Below are 22,265 nucleotides of genomic sequence, written 5' to 3'. Positions count from 1 at the left end.
TGCCTTCCTGTCTCTCATCCCGAATCCCAACACGTTCATTACTATGGGACATCTGGAGATCGAATTAGAATATTGATACAATGTTACAAATGTTGGAGAGACAAACAACAAGGTTTATACAAATCTCCCGCTGTTGTAAATGAAATGCTTGTCTAAAAGAAACGTGAGAAAATGTCTAGATGCATTTTATAGTGAAGATCAAGTTTATAAATTGCCTGGCTGGGCTGATGAGACAGTGGATTGCACAGTCAGATGGAACATAGTAAATAGGCATTTTAACATTCTAGATTTAGCCGGTGGTGACTTGTGGACTAGACAACGGCTGGAATGCGGTTTTAACCAATCAGCATTCTGCATTAGACCCAACAGTTCCACTTGTCTGCAGCAGAGTACAGGATAATACAGTTATTCAAGCTTCCAAAGGAAGATACACAATAGGAATAGACACATAGTGGAACAACTCCGTGTAGGTCTGAATGACTAAATCAAATCAAAGTTTATTTGTCACGTGTGCCGAATAGAACAGGTAGACCTTACAGTGAAATGATTACTTACAGGCTCTAACCAATAGTGCAAAAAAGGTGTTCGGTAAACAATAGGTAAGTAAAGAAATAAAACAAGAAAGGACAGTATGTGATTTCCAGTTGTTGTATTATTATAGTTTGTATTTTATTTGAGTATTAAACCTCCCCACCCCACCTCTCTTCAGAGCACACACATATATGTTGTTGTTTCTGCAGCTTTTTTGCCACATATACATACAGTTTACATATCACACTTTACATATACATACAGTCTACATATCACACTTTACATATACATACAGTTTACATATCACACTTTACATATACATACAGTTTACATATCACACTTTACATATACATACAGTCTACATATCACACTTTACATATACATACAGTTTACATATCACACTTTACATATACATACAGTTTACATATCACACTTTACATATACATACAGTTTACATATCACACTTTACATATACATACAGTCTACATATCACACTTTACATATACATACAGTTTACATATCACACTTTACATATACATACAGTTTACATATCACACTTTACATATACATACAGTCTACATATCACACTTTACATATACATACAGTTTACATATCACACTTTACATATACATACAGTTTACATATCACACTTTACATATACATACAGTTTACATATCACACTTTACATATACATACAGTTTACATATCACACTTTACATATACATACAGTTTACATATCACACTTTACATATACATACAGTTTACATATCACACTTTACATATACATACAGTTTACATATCACACTTTACATATACATACAGTTTACATATCACACTTTACATATACATACAGTTTACATATCACACTTTACATATACATACAGTTTACATATCACACTTTACATATACATACAGTTTACATATCACACTTTACATATACATACAGTTTACATATCACACTTTACATATACATACAGTTTACATATCACACTTTACATATACATACAGTTTACATATCACACTTTACATATACATACAGTATACATACATATCACACTTTACATATACATACAGTTTACATATCACACTTTACATATACATACAGTTTACATATCACACTTTACATATACATACAGTTTACATATCACACTTTACATATACATACAGTTTACATATCACACTTTACATATACATATACATACAGTTTACATATCACACTTTACATATACATACAGTTTACATATCACACTTTACATATACATACAGTTTACATATCACACACACTTTACATATACATACAGTTTACATATCACACTTTACATATACATACAGTTTACATATCACACTTTACATATACATACAGTTTACATATCACACTTTACATATACATACAGTCTACATATCACACTTTACATATACATACAGTTTACATATCACACTTTACATATACATACAGTTTACATATCACACTTTACATATACATACAGTTTACATATCACACTTTACATATACATACAGTTTACATATCACACTTTACATATACATACAGTTTACATATCACACTTTACATATACATACAGTTTACATATACATACAGTTTACATATACATACAGTTTACATATCACACTTTACATATACATACAGTTTACATATCACACTTTACATATACATACAGTCTACATATCACACTTTACATATACATACAGTTTACATATCACACTTTACATATACATACAGTTTACATATCACACTTTACATATACATACAGTTTACATATCACACTTTACATATACATACAGTTTACATATCACACTTTACATATACATACAGTTTACATATCACACTTTACATATACATACAGTTTACATATCACACTTTACATATACATACAGTCTACATATCACACTTTACATATACATACAGTTTACATATCACACTTTACATATACATACAGTTTACATATCACACTTTACATATACATACAGTTTACATATCACACTTTACATATACATACAGTTTACATATCACACTTTACATATACATACAGTTTACATATCACACTTTACATATACATACAGTTTACATATCACACTTTACATATACATACAGTTTACATATCACACTTTACATATACATACAGTTTACATATCACACTTTACATATACATACAGTTTACATATCACACTTTACATATACATACAGTTTACATATCACACTTTACATATACATACAGTTTACATATCACACTTTACATATACATACAGTTTACATATCACACTTTACATATACATACAGTTTATATATCACACTTTACATATACATACAGTCTACATATCACACTTTACATATACATACAGTTTACATATCACACTTTACATATACATACAGTTTACATATCACACTTTACATATACATACAGTTTACATATCACACATTACATATACATACAGTTTACATATCACACTTTACATATACATACAGTTTACATATCACATAGCAATAATACATTACCGAACATGTGATTGTATTTTTACTAAAAGTACATTTCCGCCACTTCCTTCACCTCAAAGAACCATTAAAACGTATCCACTTGTAATGACCAGACATTCTCTTGCTTTTATTCTCCTCTCTTTTATATTCCTGAATTCATTCAAGGCTATTTCTCGACGAAAGTGCTTCGCTAAATCATTCAGCACATTCTCTCCTTTCTGCTTCCTCCTACAGGACTTACTTAACTTGTTTGTTACTTTGTCTCTCTGTCATCTCTCCATCTTCTCCTGTCTCTATCTGTTTCTCTCTGTTAATACAATCTCTGACAACATTTCAGTGCTTTACTAACATCTGGTATATTTTGCCTTTTCCTTTCCTTATTGTTTCGCTGACTTGATCAAGTTTCATTGATGAAAGCTGACTTGCAAGGTAGATAGCTTCTGTTTGTTTGATACAGACCGCCCCAACCGTCCACAAACCCCAAACCCCAACCCCACACTCCCCAACCCTCCACAATCACCACTTCCATCTCTCTTCACATCCTCACCCCTCCACAACCACCTCTCCACAACCATCACTTCCATCTCTCTTCACATCCTCACCCCTCCATAACCATCACTTCCACCTCTCTTCATATCCTCACCCCTCCACAACCATCACTTCCATCTCTCTTCATATCCTCACCCCTCCACAACCATCACTTCCACCTCTCTTCACATCCTCACCCCTCCACAACCATCACTTCCATCTCTCTTCATATCCTCACCCCTCCATAACCATCACTTCCACCTCTCTTCATATCCTCACCCCTCCACAACCATCACTTCCATCTCTCTTCATATCCTCACCCCTCCATAACCATCACTTCCACCTCTCTTCATATCCTCACCCCTCCATAACCATCACTTCCACCTCTCTTCATATCCTCACCTCTCCACAACCACCACTTCCATCTCTCTTCATATCCTCACCCCTCCATAACCATCACTTCCATCTCTCTTCATATCCTCACCCCTCCACAGCCATCACTTCCATCTCTCTCCACATCCTCACCCCTCCATAACCACCTCTCCACAACCACTACTTCCACCTATCTTCACATCCTCACCCCTCCATAACCATCACTTCCAACTCTCTCCACATCCTCACCCCTCCACAGCCACCTCTCCACAACCACCACTTCCATCTCTCTCCACATCCTCACCCGTCCAACTCAACTCAGGGTGTTACATCACTCCCATGTCATAAGGAATGGGCTTCAGCCCCATAGGGAATACAAGGCTCACTCACCTGTCCAATCCTAAACCGACCCCTAGATCCTATACCTCTGAGAGGATTTGACAAATGTTAGCAACATATAAATAGCTCCACCTTGCCCTCTGATAGGCTAGTTGGAAGTTTCACCAAGTTTCCTATACCAATGAAATACTCTCGGATTTCCATAAGTGCATAGGGCATAGGGTCTAGGGGACGATTCGGAAGTGGACCCCCACCACAATCTTGTATGACAGCCTATGGGTCTCTTGTTATCATCTTACATTCACTTATGTTGTACTCACTATAGTTTATTGTATTCACTGCACTCATGTCTATTTTGTCACATATGGTATACATTTTATATACCATTATTTTATTGCATGGCTCATAGTCTTCCTAACAACATATACATGTTGCCCACTGTATGCATGGAATTGCACCAAATACTTATATCATTGTGCAATTTTGAATCAAAATAGATGGGGTCTCACTGTCGCTACCTCATGTTTGTAAGACAACAATCGTTGTTACCTGTGTGAAGTGTGTCAAATTGTACTTTTCTTATCAGTGTAAATACTATTATTTCAATTCTATATTTGTTTTATTCAGTATTTATTGATGTTGTATATGGGGCAGTAGGATGAAAACATGTACATAAGTGTTCATTCACAAAGCATCATTCATAAGAATAACCATTTTTTATTGAATAAATAAATAAATAAATAACCATAATTAAACTGAACACTAATCATTACAACTAGTCACTACTTCCACAACCACTAAAACTAATAAAAGTGACAAAAATGTGCAATAAGATACTGTCGGCCTAATATACAATAGCATTATGGGACAAAGAAAAAGGTTATAAACTTCACACTTTTGAGAACTGAACTATGTAGTAGTGCATTAACTAATAGTCATATATCATTTGTAATTCACCATAATCACCATTGTAACAACATGTATCATTATCCAAGATAATCTCATTCATAATCTCAGCATAACAAACTGAACCATGCTACATTACTCTGTTTAACATCCATACTAACCCTGTGTCATTCCACTGGCATTAACACTCCCATTAGCACAGCCTACAGAGGGGCTGACTGACATGGCTGACAGACTACAAAGCAGACTGACTAACAGCCTGGCAGACAGATGACATAACAGACTGGCTGTCAGCCTGGCAGACAGATGACATAGCAGACTGGCTGACAGACAGACAGACAGACAGACAGACAGACAGACAGACAGACAGACAGACAGACAGACAGACAGACAGACAGACAGACAGACAGACAGACAGACAGACAGACAGACAGACAGACAGACAGTGGTACAGACAGTGCTACAGACAGACAGACAGTGGTACAGACAGTGGTACAGACAGACAGACAGACAGACAGTGGTACAGACAGACAGACAGACAGACAGACAGACAGACAGACAGACAGACAGACAGACAGACAGACAGACAGACAGACAGACAGACAGACAGACGGACGGACGGACGGACGGACGGACGGACGGACGGACGGACGGACGGACGGACGGACAGACAGACGGACGGACGGACAGACAGTGGTACAGACGGACAGACAGTGGTACAGACAGACAGACAGTGGTACAGACAGACAGACAGTGGTACAGACAGACAGACAGTGGTACAGACGGACAGACAGTGGTACAGACAGACGGACAGACAGACAGACAGACAGACAGACAGACAGACAGACAGACAGACAGACAGACAGACAGACAGACAGACAGACAGACAGACAGACAGACAGACAGACAGACAGACAGTGGTACAGACAGACAGACAGTGGTACAGACGGACAGACAGTGGTACAGACAGACAGACAGTGGTACAGACAGACAGACAGTGGTACAGACAGACAGACAGTGGTACAGACGGACAGACAGTGGTACAGACGGACAGACAGTGGTACAGACAGACAGACAGACAGTGGTACAGACGGGCAGACAGAGGTATAGACAGACAGACGGACAGACAGACAGACAGACAGTGGTACAGACGGACAGACAGAGGTATAGACAGACAGACGGACAGTCAGACAGACAGTCGGTCGGACGGACAGACTGACATACATACAGACAGTGGTAAAGACAGACATACAGACCTACAGTATTGACCGGCAGAGTATTACAGTATTGACAGGCAGAGGCTATGAACGGTGTCTGTGACATTGTTGTTCAATGCAAAAAGCTGCTGATGATGATCTTTACTTTTTTTTTGCATTACTAAAGACGACTGAAGTTTTTAGACCCTCCACAAGAGACAGATCCCAGATTCTCTCAGATCCTGTCTTACTTACCACTTTATCTACCTATGGGGCGGCAGGGTAGCCTAGTGGTTAGAGCATTGGACTAGTAACCAAAAGGTTGCAAGTTTGTATCCCCGAGCTGACAAGGTACAAATCTGTCATTCTGCCCTTGAACAGGCAGTTATCCCACTGTTCAAGGGCTGTCATTGAAAGTTAGAGTTTGTTCTTAACTGACTTGCCTATTTAAATAAAGGTAAATAAAAATGTGGACTGATCTAATTAACCATAACTGGTACTGTAGAATCTGATGTTTTTTCATCACTAGTTATTTGGAGAAATCACAATGTCGCTGGTGTTAGCATCTTTCTCAATTTGGAAATGGGAGGGAACATTCAGCCCGTAACTTGCAAAGGAGAGGGTGGAACTCCACGTTCCCGTGCCGCTCCTCATTTTAGCATCTATTCATTATGGATCCAGAACCTAATCAAGCAGCTGACCAATTACGTGAGACTTTAGATTACCCTCTGTGTTAGATTTCTCTTGCCATGTAAAAACATGCACGAACAGAAACATATATCTAATCACTCAGGACGTGATGGAAACCTCTGAATGCTTTTCTGATTGGATACATCGGCTACTTTCCTTTCTCTACATTTCACCTGCGGTGCTCGTTCTTTTTGACTCAAGAAACAATAAAATGTGTTGCTATGGTTTCCCTTTCTCATAATAATGTTGGTTCTTTCCTAAAAACCAGTTCTGAGGCTGTAAGAACATAATAACTATGTGGATAAATAAGCAAGAATAACTTAAACTCACTAAAGCAAAAGACAATCTCTGTAAATGCAACATAAATATTATTTAAACCTGTCTTAAAAAACTCACTGGTTGACTGTTCAATGAGTGTTTTCCGTGTCTCTGTATAAGTATGTGTGTTTGTCTTTGTGTGTGTGTGTGTGTGTGTGTGTGTGTGTGTGTGTGTGTGTGTGTGTGTGTGTGTGTGTGTGTGTGTGTGTGTGTGTGTGTGTGTGTGTGTGTGTGTGTGTGTGTGTGTGTGTGTGTGTGTGTGTGTGTGTGTGTGTGTGTGTGCGTGCGTGCGTGCGTGCGTGCGTGTGTGAGTGAGTGTCGTGTTTCTGTGTGTAATGTTTTTCTGTGTAGAGTGTTAGTGTGTGAGGGAGCAAGAGAGAGTGAGAGAGAGGGAAGTATGTTTGTCTCAGTATGTCATTTGTCAGTATGTAAAATGTATTTCATACTGTATGTGGGTAAGTGGATTACAAGAATGAAGTTGGATTATGCTTTTAATCGTATTTACTTGTTTAATTCTCTCATCACATATACACGTACATTTGGTCAAATCTGATCACATATTTTAAGTAATCCCTCCCTCCCCTTCCTTACTCCCCCCCCCTCCCCCCATTCCCCCTCCCTCCCTGTGCACAGGCCCCAGTACAACGTGCCAGGAGGACTCGTGTGCAAACCAGGGTGTGTGTCTGCAGCAGTGGGAGGGGTTCAGCTGTGACTGTAGCATGACTTCTTTCGGAGGGCCACTCTGCAACGACGGTAAGACACACGTCATTCTTACCCCCTGTCTGTGTGTACTGTACACACAGCTGTACCCCCTGTCTATGTGCTCACACTCTCTTCGACACGCACCCTTACCCCAATCTACATATGTCCATTTAGCAGACACCTGTATCCAAAGTGACTGCACACCTATACACATCCTTCTAATGTATATCTATCTGTATTGCACACACATCTACCCATATGTACAGTACCAGTCAAACATGACTCATTACAGGGTTTTTCTTTATATGTATTATTTTCTATATCAAATAACACATATGGAATCATGTAGTAACCAAAAAAGTGTTAAAAAAATACAAATATATTTGATATTTGATATTCTTCAAAGTAGCCACTCTTTGTCTTGATGACAGCTGTGCACACTCTTTGCATTCTCTCAACCAGCTTCATGAGGTAGCCACCTGGAATGCATTTCAATTAACAGGTGTGCCTTGTTAAAAGTTAATTTGTCGAATTTCTTTCCTTCTTAATGTGTTTAAGCCAATCAGTTGTGTTGTGACAAGGTAGGGGTGGTTTACAGAAGATAGCACTATTTGGTAAAATATAAAGGTGTGATGGTGTGGGGGTGCTTTGCTGGTGACACTGTCAGTGATTTATTTAGAATTCAAGGCTCACCTAACCAGCATGGCTACCACAGCACTCTGCAGTGATACGCCATCCCATCTTGCGCTTGGTGGGACTATCATTTGTTTTTCAACAGGACAATGACCCAAAACACCTCCAGGCTGTGTAAGGGTTATTTGCGATGGAGTGCTGCATCAGATAACCTGGCCTCCACAATCACCCGACCTCAAACCGATTGAGATGGTTTGGGATGAGTTGGACCGCAGAGTAAAGGAAAAGCCGCCAACAAGTGCTTCAGCATTCCAGGTGAAGCTGATTGAGAGAATGCACAACACTGTCATCGAGGCAAAGGGTGGCTACTTTGAAGAATCTCAAATATAAAATAAATTCTGATTTGTTTCACTCTTTTTTGGTTACTACATTCATAGTTTTAATGACTTCATTGTTCATTTACAATGTAGGAAATAGTAAAAATAAAGAAAACCCTTGAACGAGTAGGTGTGTCCTAGGTTTTGACTGGCACTGTATGTATATACACACATCCATGTATGTGTAACGGATGTGAAGCGGCTAGCTCAGTTAGCGGTGCGCGCTAAATAGCGTTTCAATCGGTTACGTCACTTGCTCTGAGACCTTGAAGTAGTAGTTCCCCTTGCTCTGCAAGGGCCGTGGCTTTTGTGGAGCGATGGGTAACGATGCTTCGAGGGTGACTGTTGTCGATGTGTGCAGAGGGTCCCTGGTTCGCGCCCAGGTATGGGCGAGGGGACGGACGTAAAGTTATTCTGTTACATTGATGCTGTTGACCCGGATTACTGGTTGCTGCGGAAAAAGGAGGAAGGTCAAAAGGGGGGTGAGTGTAACGGATGTGAAATGGCTAGCTCAGTTAGCGGTGCGCGCTAAATAGCGTTTCAATCGGTTACGTCACTTGCTCTGAGACCTTGAAGTAGTAGTTCCCCTTGCTCTGCAAGGGCCGTGGCTTTTGTGGAGCGATGGGTAACGATGCTTCGAGGGTGACTGTTGTCAATGTGTGCATAGGGTCCCTGGTTTGCGCCCGGGTATGGGCGAGGGGACGGACGTAAAGTTATTCTGTTACATATAATCATATGGTCATTTAGACATGTTTTGTGCTAAGGAACTGTCATTACCAACATTAACACATACAGTGGCCCATCGGAACTAGATATTTGGAACACATGTTAGCTGCTTTCTATGTACTTCATTACATAATCTTGTCTGTCCCCATTGAGTCATTGATACAGACACTCAATGAACTACCTCAACTTATTCCTGTCCTTGGTGACATATTGTACACATTTGTGCCTCCCTCCAAGAGAGGTGGATCTTAGGCATACAGAGGTAGGATCTTCATTTGAGCCAGTTTGTTACACCAGGAAAACAATCATTCAGCATCAGGAAATGTGCATTATTATGTGGATTATAATTCATGGAGATTTTTGTAGGGGTTGGTACATTTTTTATAAGGGAAATCAAGTCTGACATGTCAAAGTGGAAAGCCTTTTAAAATGGTACAAATATTAAATTAAGATCCTGCATATGTACATACATGCATACTGTAATGTACTGCAACCTATATAGGACTGTATTTTGTCCGTTTTGACATCTTTTGTTGTACACCCACGCAAAACACACTTCAAGTCTGCCTTCACTAAAGGCTTGCTATAAATTCCACATTGCATACATCAAGTTCCATACATTGAGTTCCATACATTGAGTTCCATACATTGAGTTCCATACATTGAGTTCCATACGTTGAGTTCCATACATTGAGTTCCATACATTGAGTTCCATACGTTGAGTTCCATACATTGAGTTCCATACGTTGAGTTCCATACATTGAGTTCCATACGTTGAATTCCATATATATTGTATCTTGACTGAGTAGCCTTTGTGCCAGAAGAATTGACTAAAGGTAAGTGTTGTCATCGTCGTCATCGTCAGGGTGGCAACAATGAACAAGTCCATTTGGAACATTGGAAACCACTTTCTTCTCCCGTACTGTCACTTTAGTACTAAAGTACATGAGAAAGTACATGAGAACCCCTCTGTTTTCATTAGAAGTGATTATTTTCCATGTGGACTCTGACACTATAAATGAGAACACTTCTGTCCTATACTTGTACATGCTGTGTTTGACAACTCATTGGCAATTATTATATTACTGTTATCCACTGTGTGGAGCACTTTACCTGACAGCAATAGAGGCCTGGAGGACACAGCAGGAATTTACCTGACAGCAATAGAGGCCTGGAGGACACAGCAGGAATTTACCTGACAGCAATAGAGGCCTGGAGGACACAGCAGGAATTTACCTGATAGCAATAGAGGCCTGGAGGACACAGCAGGAATTTACCTGATAGCAATAGAGGCCTGGAGGACACAGCAGGAATTTACCTGACAGCAATAGAGGCCTGGAGGACACAGCAGCACTTTACCTGACAGCAATAGAGGCCTGGAGGACACAGCACCACTTTATCTGACAGCAATAGAGGCCTGGAGGACACAGCAGCACTTTACCTGACAGCAATAGAGGCCTGGAGGACACAGCACCACTTTATCTGACAGCAATAGAGGCCTGGAGGACACAGCAGCACTTTATCTGATAGCAATAGAGGCCTGGAGGACACAGCAGGAATCTACCTGACAGCAATAGAGGCCTGGAAGACACAGCAGGAATTTACCTGACAGCAATAGAGGCCTGGAGGACACAGCAGGAATTTACCTGATAGCAATAGAGGCCTGGAGGACACAGCAGGAATTTACCTGACAGCAATAGAGGCCTGGTGGCCTGGACGACTCAGCAGGAATCTACCTGACAGCAATAGAGGCCTGGTGGCCTGGACGACTCAGCAGGAATCTACCTGACAGCAATAGAGGCCTGGTGGCCTGGACGACTCAGCAGGAATCTACCTGACAGCAATAGAGGCCTGGTGGCCTGGAGGACTCAGCAGGAATCTACCTGACAGCAATAGAGGCCTGGTGGCCTGGAGGACTCAGCAGGAATCTACCTGACAGCAATAGAGGCCTGGTGGCCTGGACGACTCAGCAGGAATCTACCTGACAGCAATAGAGGCCTGGTGGCCTGGACGACTCAGCAGGAATCTACCTGACAGCAATAGAGGCCTGGTGGCCTGGAGGACTCAGCAGGAATCTACCTGACAGCAATAGAGGCCTGGTGGCCTGGACGACTCAGCAGGAATCTACCTGACAGCAATAGAGGCCTGGTGGCCTGGAGGACTCAGCAGGAATCTACCTGACAGCAATAGAGGCCTGGTGGCCTGGAGGACTCAGCAGGAATCTACCTGACAGCAATAGAGGCCTGGTGGCCTGGACGACTCAGCAGGAATCTACCTGACAGCAATAGAGGCCTGGTGGCCTGGACGACTCAGCAGGAATCTACCTGACAGCAATAGAGGCCTGGTGGCCTGGACGACTCAGCAGGAATCTACCTGACAGCAATAGAGGCCTGGTGGCCTGGAGGACTCAGCAGGAATCTACCTGACAGCAATAGAGGCCTGGTGGCCTGGACGACTCAGCAGGAATCTACCTGACAGCAATAGAGGCCTGGTGGCCTGGACGACTCAGCAGGAATCTACCTGACAGCAATAGAGGCCTGGTGGCCTGGAGGACTCAGCAGGAATCTACCTGACAGCAATAGAGGCCTGGTGGCCTGGAGGACTCAGCAGGAATCTACCTGACAGCAATAGAGGCCTGGTGGCCTGGACGACTCAGCAGGAATCTACCTGACAGCAATAGAGGCCTGGTGGCCTGGACGACTCAGCAGGAATCTACCTGACAGCAATAGAGGCCTGGTGGCCTGGACGACTCAGCAGGAATCTACCTGACAGCAATAGAGGCCTGGTGGCCTGGACGACTCAGCAGGAATCTACCTGACAGCAATAGAGGCCTGGTGGCCTGGACGCAGCTCATTGCTGCTTTGGATTGTTTCACTCTTTCATTTCTCCCACCAGTAGATTTGATGTGGCATTACACAACATGTCAAAAGAACATAACATGTATTATGAGGTGAGAGCTATGAGGTGTGACTGAATGGACATTTGGGAAGGTGCTTACTCATATTAAAGACTGTTACTGCATCTGAAATGGCACCCTATTCCCTAATGCACTACTTTTCATCAGGGTTTCTCAAAACTAGTGCACTATATAGGGAATGGGGTGACATTTGGAATGCATCACTCGAGAATGAGGAGAAATGGGGGATGTTGTCTCATTAATGATAAGCCCTAGAGAGAAGGGGACGGCAATACTGGGAGAATGTGGGAATGCTTGCAATAATTCTGCCAAATAGCCTGCTGTCTTATGCAAAATATGCACTAGGCACAAGGGGAGGTTATTATTTCCTCTGTGGTGGTTTCCACTGTAATGGGAGAATGGAGGAAACTGCTGAACAGCACTTTAGTAAAAGAGAGAGAGAGAGAGAGAGAGAGAGAGAGAGAGAGAGAGAGAGAGAGAGAGAGAGAGAGAGAGAGAGAGAGAGAGAGGGAGCAGGGAGCATAGATGGTAATACACTGCTCAAAAAAATAAAGGGAACACTTAAACAACACAATGTAGCTCCAAGTCAATCACACCTCTGTGAAATCAAACTGTCCACTTAGGAAGCAACACTGATAATGATGTCATAAATGTCAATAAATGTCATATGCTGTTGTGCAAATGGAATAGACAACAGGTGGAAATTATAGGCAATTAGCAAGACACCCCCAATAAAGGAGTGGTTCTGCAGGTGGTGACCACAGACCACTTCTCAGTTCCTATGCTTCCTGGCTGATGCTTTGGTCACTTTTGAATGCTGGCGGTGCTTTCACTCTAGTGGTAACATGAGACGGAGTCTACAACCCACACAAGTGGCTCAGGTAGTGCAGCTCATCCAGGATGGCACATCAATGCGAGCTGTGGCAAGAAGGTTTGCTGTGTCTGTCAGCATAGTGTTCAGAGCATGGAGGCGCTACCAGGAGACAGGCCAGTACATCAGGAGACGTGGAGGAGGCCGTAGGAGGGCAACAACCCAGCAGCAGGACCGCTACCTCCACCTTTGTGCAAGGAGGAGCAGGAGGAGCACTGCCAGAGTCCTGTAAAATGACCTCCAGCAAGCCACAAATGTGCATGTGTCTGCTCAAACAGTCAGAAACAGACTCCATGAGGGTGGTAATGAGGGCCCGACATCCACAGGTGGGGGTTGTGCTTACAGCCCAACACCGTGCAGGACGTTTGGCATTTGCCAGAGAACACCAAGATTGGCAAATTCGCCACTGGCGCCCTGTGCTCTTCACAGATGAAAGCAGGTTCACACTAAGCACATGTGACAGACGTGACAGAGTCTGGAGACGCCGTGAAGAACGTTCTGCTACCTGCAACATCCTCCAGCATGACCGGTTTGGCGGTGGGTCAGTCATGGTGTGGGGTGGCATGTCTTTGGGGGTCCGCACAGCCCTCCATGTGCTCGCCAGAGGTAGCCTGACTGCAATTAGGTACCAAGATGAGATCCTCAGACCCCTTGTGAGACCATATGCTGATGCGGTGGCCCTGGGTTCCTCCTAATGCAAGACAATGCTAGACCTCATGTGGCTGGAGTGTGTCAGCAGTTCCTGCAAGAGGAAGGCATTGATGCTATGGACTGGCCCAGCCATTCACCAGACCTGAATCCAATTGAGCACATCTGGGACATCATGTCTCGCTCCATCCACCAACGCCACGTTGCACCACAGACTGTCCAGGAGTTGGCGGATGCTTTAGTCCAGGTCTGGGAGGAGATCCCTCAGGAGACCATCCGCCACCTCATCAGGAGCATGCCCAGGCGTTGTAGGGAGGTCATACAGGCACGTGGATGCCACACACACTACTGAGCCTCATTTTGACTTGTTTTAAGGACATTACATCAAAATTGGATCAGCCTGTAGTGTGGTTTTCCACTTTAATTTTGAGTGTGACTCCAAATCCAGACCTCCATGGGTAGATACGTTTGATTTCCATTGATCATTTTTGTGTGATTTTGTTGTCAGCACATTCAACTATGTAAAGAAAAAAGTATTTAATAAGAATATTTCATTCATTCAGATCTTCTCTCTTTTGTTATCAGGGAAGAGAGCATTAATAGATTTCAGCGTTGGCGCGCCCCTCTCCTTCGCTCCTCCACTCTTCCACTGACCACCATGATAAAACATGAGAAGGATACTCATGTCAGAAGAGATGTGAAACATTTATACCCCAGACAGTCATTCAAATTTGCATAAAATGTACATCTCTCCTGTTATCTCCCTCTCGTTTTCTTGCTCTCTTGATTTCAGTCTTTTATAACATACTCACTCCCTCTCCATCTCCTAAAGCTCTTTCTCCTTTCCCTCTCCCTTTCTCCTCATTCATCTATTCCTCTTCATCCTAAGCACTGTCTCTGGTCTGAGAGTTATACTTTATGGCAGGGTTGTTAATGAGGAGGTGTTGAGAGATATCTATCTATGAAGGCCAAGCATCTCCAGGTGAACCCCGGCCCTGTTCATTTTTGTTTTGTTTTGCACTGTGTCTGTGCACACTCACAGGGCCCTACACACATAAACACTCACAGGGCACTACACACATAAACACTCACAGGGCCCTACACACATAAACACTCACAGGGCCCTACACACATAAACACTCACAGGGCCCTACACACATAAACACTCACAGGGCCCTACACACATAAACACTCACAGGGCCCTACACACATAAACACTCACAGGGCCCTACACACATAAACACTCACAGGGCCCTACACACATAAACACTCACAGGGCCCTACACACATAAACACTCACAGGGCCCTACACACATAAACACTCACAGGGCCCTACACACATAAACACTCACAGGGCCCTACACACATAAACACTCACAGGGCCCTACACACATAAACACTCACAGGGCCCTACACACATAAACACTCACAGGGCCCTACACACATAAACACTCACACGGCCCTACACACATAAACACTCACAGGGCCCTACACACATAAACACTCACAGGGCCCTACACACATAAACACTCACACGGCCCTACACACATAAACACTCACAGGGCCCTACACACATAAACACTCACAGGGCCCTACACACATAAACACTCACAGGGCCCTACACACATAAACACTCACAGGGCCCTACACACATAAACACTCACAGGGCCCCACACACATAAACACTCACAGGGCCCTACACACATAAACACTCACAGGGCCCTACACACTCAAGCACACTGACACTCTAACACACACACAGACCCACACACATAAACACTCACAGGGCCCTACACACTCAAGCACACTGACACTCTAACACACACACAGACCCACACACATAAACACTCACTCCATCATTTGCTCACATTTATAGTGACTCAACACACACACACACACACACACACACACACACACACACACACACACACACACACACACACACACACACACACACACACACACACACACACACACACACACACACACACACACACACACACACACACACACACACACACACACACACACACATACAATCATCATATACACTGCTACTACTCTGTTTATCATATATCCTGATGCCTAGTCACCTTACCCCTGTACATATCTACCCCTCTCACTCCACTAGAACTGGAACTGACCCTGTATGTACTATGATTACGTACTTCCTCATGTCTTTTTGTTCTACCGTAAGTTATTTTTAGTATTACACTGTTATTGATTACTGCATTATTGGGGTTAGAGCTTGGAAGAAAGGCATTTCCTTGTACTTGTCCACGTGCCATAAGAAAGGGCTAGGATTAGGGTAAGGGTTAAGTTTAGGGTTAGAGCTAGGATTTGGAAAAGCAGATAGTTAGTTGATGGGTTAGGGTTAGGGTTAGGGTTAGGGTTAGGGTAAGGGTTAGGGTAAGGGTTAGGGTTAGGATTAGGGTTAGGGTAAGGGTTAGGGTAAGGGTTAGGGTTAGGATTAGGGTTAGGGTAAGGGTTAAGTTTAGGGTTAGAGCTAGGATTTGGAAAAGCAGATAGTTAGTTGATGGGTTAGGGTTAGGGTTAGGGTTAGGGTTAGGGTTAGGGTAAGGGTTAGGGTAAGGGTTAGGGTTAGGATTAGGGTTAGGGTAAGGGTTAGGGTTAGGGTAAGGGTTAGGGTTAGGATTAGGGTTAGGGTAAGGGTTAAGTTTAGGGTTAGAGCTAGGATTTGGAGAAGCAGATAGTTAGTTGATAGTCTGTAGAGGATGGACTTACAAAGAAATTGTTATCAGAGAGAGAAAGAATGAGAAAGAAATATATAATGAGTGAAAGAGAGAGAGAGAGGAATGAAAGAACAATAGAAGTATATCAAAGGGAAGCAACATTTTTACAAGGTTCATTTGCGTAAGCTGAGATGCATAGCAGCCATTTTACGATGAAGCCAAAAAGTATTTGAAGAGAAGGAGATATGCGTCCCAAATGGCACCCTATTCTCTAGTGCACTGCTTTTGACCAGGATCCACAGGGTATCCCAATAGGCACTGGTCAAAAGTAATGCTCTATAAAGGGAATAGAGTGCCATTTGGGACTCATCCGAGGAGTGCAGCACTAGGCACCATTTCTGAGATCTCTCTGGTGGGTCGTCATGGGCACCCTGCCTCGTTGAGACGGCGAGAAACTCCATTTCACAGTCCCTGGTCCCCATCCCAATCACAATCCTGAGTTGTACGGCATGATGATGCTACATACACACACACACACACGCACGCACGCACGCACGCACGCACGCACGCACGCACGCACGCACGCACGCACGCACGCACACACACACACACACACACACACACACACACACACACACACACACACACACACACACACACACACACACACATATATATATGGGTACATGCACACACACACACACACATATATATATGGGCACACACGCACACACACAAACATAGGAGCACATGCACACACACACATATTTGTGGAGCAGCTGTCAATCATAAAGCATGGGGTGCGGGAAATATAATGTAATATCTGGTGGTGATAGCAACATCTCATCATTTCACTATCAGACATAGGAATTCAGCCTCATGCCACAGAGTGTGAGTATTCTAAATGGCACCCTATACGTTGTATATTGCACTACTTTTGACCAGAGCACGTAGTGCACTACATACGGAAAAGGATGCCAATCGGGATGCAGCAAATGATCAACGCTTCACTTTAACAAGTGCAGTAGTGTGAATCGATAGGAAGACACAGGGGGCCAATGCCATGGAGACAACTCATGGGGTAGGTTCTCATTTGGGGGTCTGGTCCAGTCATTGGAGGTAAAGATAGAGCCTATTTCTAACACCTTACACTCTCCATTAGGTCCTCATTACATTTACATTTTAGGCATTTAGCAAACGCTCTTATCCAGTGTCTTACAGAAGCATTTAGGGTTAAGTGTCTTGCTCAAGGGCACATCAACAGATTTTTTCCCATAGTCGGGGATTCGAACCAGCGACATTTCAGTTACTGTTCCAATGTTCTAACTGCTAGGCTACCGCTCTTCTGTCTTCCAGATTGTACAAGTTCAGTAATAGAAGGTAGAAGGAAGATGATTGGGAAATGTCGGAAGGACAGCTACATAAGTGTCTAGTGTTACCTCGTCTTTGTTCAATATGAAACAAAGTCAAATAAGTGTCATAACAGCCTTCGTTCAGTCTAACACATCATTATGTTATCATGCTGAGGGACACCTGCTGTGGACAGAAATAGTTTATTTCACAGTCTGGGTTTTCCAACGAGGAGCAACTAGGCTTTACCATAGAGAAGTAATTCAGTTGACTGGTTGGGAGGGATGACTGGTTGGCTGGCACACTCGGAACCTCAGTCTGCACACACACACACACACACACACACACACACACACACACACACACACACACACACACACACACACACACACACACACACACACACACACACACACACACACACACACACACACACACACACACACACACACACACACACACACACACACACACACACACACACACACACACACACACAGACACTCCAGAACCCATCATTTGAGTCACCCCAGCAGAGTGGAGATTTGGAGGTCAAGGCCACAGTAAAATGGCTTTTCATTCCTTCCACTGAGGTGGACAGCGACAAAGAGAGAGCAGACGTCCCAAATGGCACCCTATTCCTTATGCAGTGCACTATATTTGACCCAGTCCCATAGGGCTATGGTCAAAAGTAGTGCAGTATGTAGGGAATAGGGTGCCATTTGGGTGAACACAGATCAGCAGGGAGCCAGCCTATTAAGAATAAGTGTCTCCTCTTTCTTCTTCTCTGTCTTTCACCATGGAAAGAAAGAACCGGAAAAGTAAAGTGATGAGGTTACCCACAAACCTCTATGGCTAAGTCCCATAGGGTTCTAGTCAAAAGTAGTGCACTTTATAGGGAATATGGTGCCATTTGGGATGCAATCCCTCTCCCCTTTCTCCTCTCTCTTGTCTTCAACCCACTCATCGGACAACCTGGCCAATGAAAAGGTCCTAATTGACACTTGTATTGTGAGGCCTGTTTCGGATGCTGTGCATCGCTGGTGGGAGATTGCATGTAATGACTTTAAGTCTCTCCAAAAGGAAGTCCAATTTCCATGAAACCCTTTCCACTGTCACTGAGGAGGAAGTGGCTTTTCCTGTAGCTGTTCCTGTCCCTATCACACCTCACCATGTGACCCATAGAGCAGGATGTAACCACCAGCCGTGTTGTAACCTGGTCACTGAAAGAGTGGCGGAGCAGAAGCTTAAACCCTGTACCAAACTCTGGTTACTGAAAGAGGGGCGGAGCAGAAGCTTAAACCCTGTACCAAACTCTGGTTACTGAAAGAGGGGCGGAGCAGAAGCTTAAACCCTGTACCAAACTCTGGTTACTGAAAGAGGGGCGGAGCAGAAGCTTAAACCCTGTACCAAACTCTGGTTACTGAAAGAGGGGCGGAGCAGAAGCTTAAACCCTGTACCAAACTCTGGTCACTGAAAGAGGGGCGGAGCAGAAGCTTAAACCCTGTACCAAACTCTGGTCACTGAAAGAGGGGCGGAGCAGAAGCTTAAACCCTGTACCAAACTCTGGTTACTGAAAGAGGGGCGGAGCAGAAGCTTAAACCCTGTACCAAACTCTGGTTACTGCAGCCGTCTGCTTTATAGACTTCTTTACTACTGTGTAACTGATTACCTCACAATTAGCATTGAAAAGGAGAGAGGATGGCCACATGAGTTTGGGGAAAGGCTGGTAACTACTGTAGTTATTCAAAGGTGGTGCGTGTGTATACTTTTTGTCTGTGTGTGCATGCATGTATGGATGTGTGTGAGTGTATAGGTCACTAAAGCTTCCGTGTAGTCTAGTCCTTCTGAGGGAGTTAAGCGTTGCGGTGGTCAAGTGTGTGAGCTTAATACATACAGACAAATCGGACGGTGTGTGTGTGTTTAGCCGTTCAGTCTAAAGTGGGTCGTCAAGGGGCTAGAGGGCTGGGTAGTGGGTATGGCCAGACCATCCACGCGATCTCCGCCTCGCTTCGCTACCCCTCTAACACACATACACCGGCCGCCCCCGCCACACCGCCCAGTGAGCCTGAGAGCTAAGGCCATTAGTGCCATGTCAATATTGTATCAACAGTGGTGATTGTGTTGCGTGGTTGGGGGACTCTGCCCTCGGCGTCCCCTGCTCTCTCCTCTCCACCACCCTCAGTCTATTTCCTATCCATGTCTAAGTCTCCTTCCTTCCTTTATTTTCTATCCTTTTGAGGATTGTCTTTCTGCATGGCCTGCTGGGTAAGTGGCGCTATAAGCAGACGTCTGATTGGATGGTGATTGTGTAGTTGTTTAGGATGTACAGTACATAGTGGTGCATTGCCTTTCTGTTAGGACTGTATAGAGAGGTTAAATGACAGAAAACTTGATGTAGTCTGGGAAAAAGTGTCTTACATGCTTGTCAAATATACTGAACAAAAATATAAATGCAACATGTAATGTGTTGGTCCCATGTTTCATGGGCTGAAATATAAGATCGCAAAAATATTCCATATGCACAAAAAGCTTATTTCTCTAAAATGTTGAGTACAAATTTGTTTACGTCCTTGTTAGTGAACATTTTTCCTTTGCCAAGATAATTCATCCACCTGACAGGTGTGGCATATCAAAAAGCTGAATAAACAGCCTGATCATTACACAGGTGCACCTTGTGTTGGGGAAAATAAAAGTGTGCGGTATTGTCACACAACACAATGCCACAGATGTCTCAAGTGTTGAGGGATTGTGCAATTCTCATGTTGACTGCAGGAATATCCACCAGAGCTATTGCCATAGATTTTAATGTTCATTTCTCTAAAATAAGACGCCTCCAACATCGTTTTAGAGAATTTGGCAGTATGTCCAACTGGCATACTTCAAGACCAACTGTAACAACGCCAGCCTAGGACCTCCACATCTGGCTTCTTCACCTGCGAGACCAGCCACCCAGACATCTGATGAAGCTGAGGAGTATTTTTTATCTGTAATGTCCTGGCTCCCAAGTGGGTGGGCCCATGGCTGCGCCCCTACCCAGTCATGTGAAATCCATAGATTAGGGCCTAATGAATTCATTTCAATTGACTGATTTCCTTACATGAACTGTAACTCAGTAAATTCTTTAAATTGTTGCATGCTGTGTTTATTTTTTTGTTCAGTATATGAATGGGAGTACAGACAAACGCAGGCAATGTGCCAGTTCCACTCGAGGACAGAAGCTGATCTAGCCAAGACTCTTGACTCCACTCAACCTTTAGACACTTACTATGCTGTAACAGACTCCAACACATCTCTGATAAGTGAAGCATTCATGGCACATTTTCTAGTTCATGGAATTGGAGAGGACTTCCACCAAAGCACATACACACGGACACAGATTTACACACTTTATTCTCTTGGGAGTCTTACAAGGATTTGGGCACTTTGTTAGGACTCAATCAATATGAGTGGACACCCAGAGACCAAGGAGACTGTGTGTACGTGAGCGTGTGTGTGTGTGTCTGTGTGTGTGTGTGTGTGTGGTGTGTGTGTGTGTGTGTGTCATGTCAGAGGGAAATAACTTGTCTCTGTTAGTAGTATTGACCCTTTAAACACAAACAAATCTATTTGTGTGACAAATATTGGGGTCTCGCTCAGTGTGTGTCTGTTGAATGCTTGGGCTATCTTTGAGATGGCGTTGTGCCTAAAATGTATGCGAAAAACGTACTTAAGTGCTTGTCGTGCATTCACTTCAATTCCATCTCCCCCTAATGGAACTGTATTCACATCAAACACACACACACACACACACATATAGTCATACAGGCTTAGAGTGCAGACACAAACACACTCTCCATAACTCATCTTCATAGCTTCTTGTTGTACACTTAGAACAAATAACTAAAACCTAAAATGTCCTCATAGGAAAACCCTTTTGAAGAACCCTTTATGGTTCCAGATAGAACCATTTTAAGTTCCATGTTGAAACCTTAACA

At 43.3% G+C, this 22,265-nt stretch overlaps 1 protein-coding gene across 29 annotated transcripts in view; it reads left to right on the top strand.

The window, feature by feature from the left end:
- The window catches only part of LOC124040314 (neurexin-1a), a 631,581-nt gene that overhangs the window by 313,576 nt on the left and 295,740 nt on the right, over positions 1 to 22,265 (top strand). For all 29 annotated transcript variants that reach the window (XM_046357404.1, XM_046357403.1, XM_046357410.1 and 26 more), the window contains one exon: positions 8,005 to 8,124. In XM_046357404.1, coding sequence (XP_046213360.1) covers positions 8,005 to 8,124 — 120 coding nt within the window. The remainder of the gene's footprint in view (positions 1 to 8,004; positions 8,125 to 22,265) is intronic.

Source organism: Oncorhynchus gorbuscha, linkage group LG07 (genome assembly GCF_021184085.1).
Source record: "Oncorhynchus gorbuscha isolate QuinsamMale2020 ecotype Even-year linkage group LG07, OgorEven_v1.0, whole genome shotgun sequence".
NCBI classification, from domain to species: Eukaryota; Metazoa; Chordata; class Actinopteri; order Salmoniformes; family Salmonidae; genus Oncorhynchus; species Oncorhynchus gorbuscha.
This window is presented reverse-complemented; position numbering and strand designations above follow the sequence as displayed.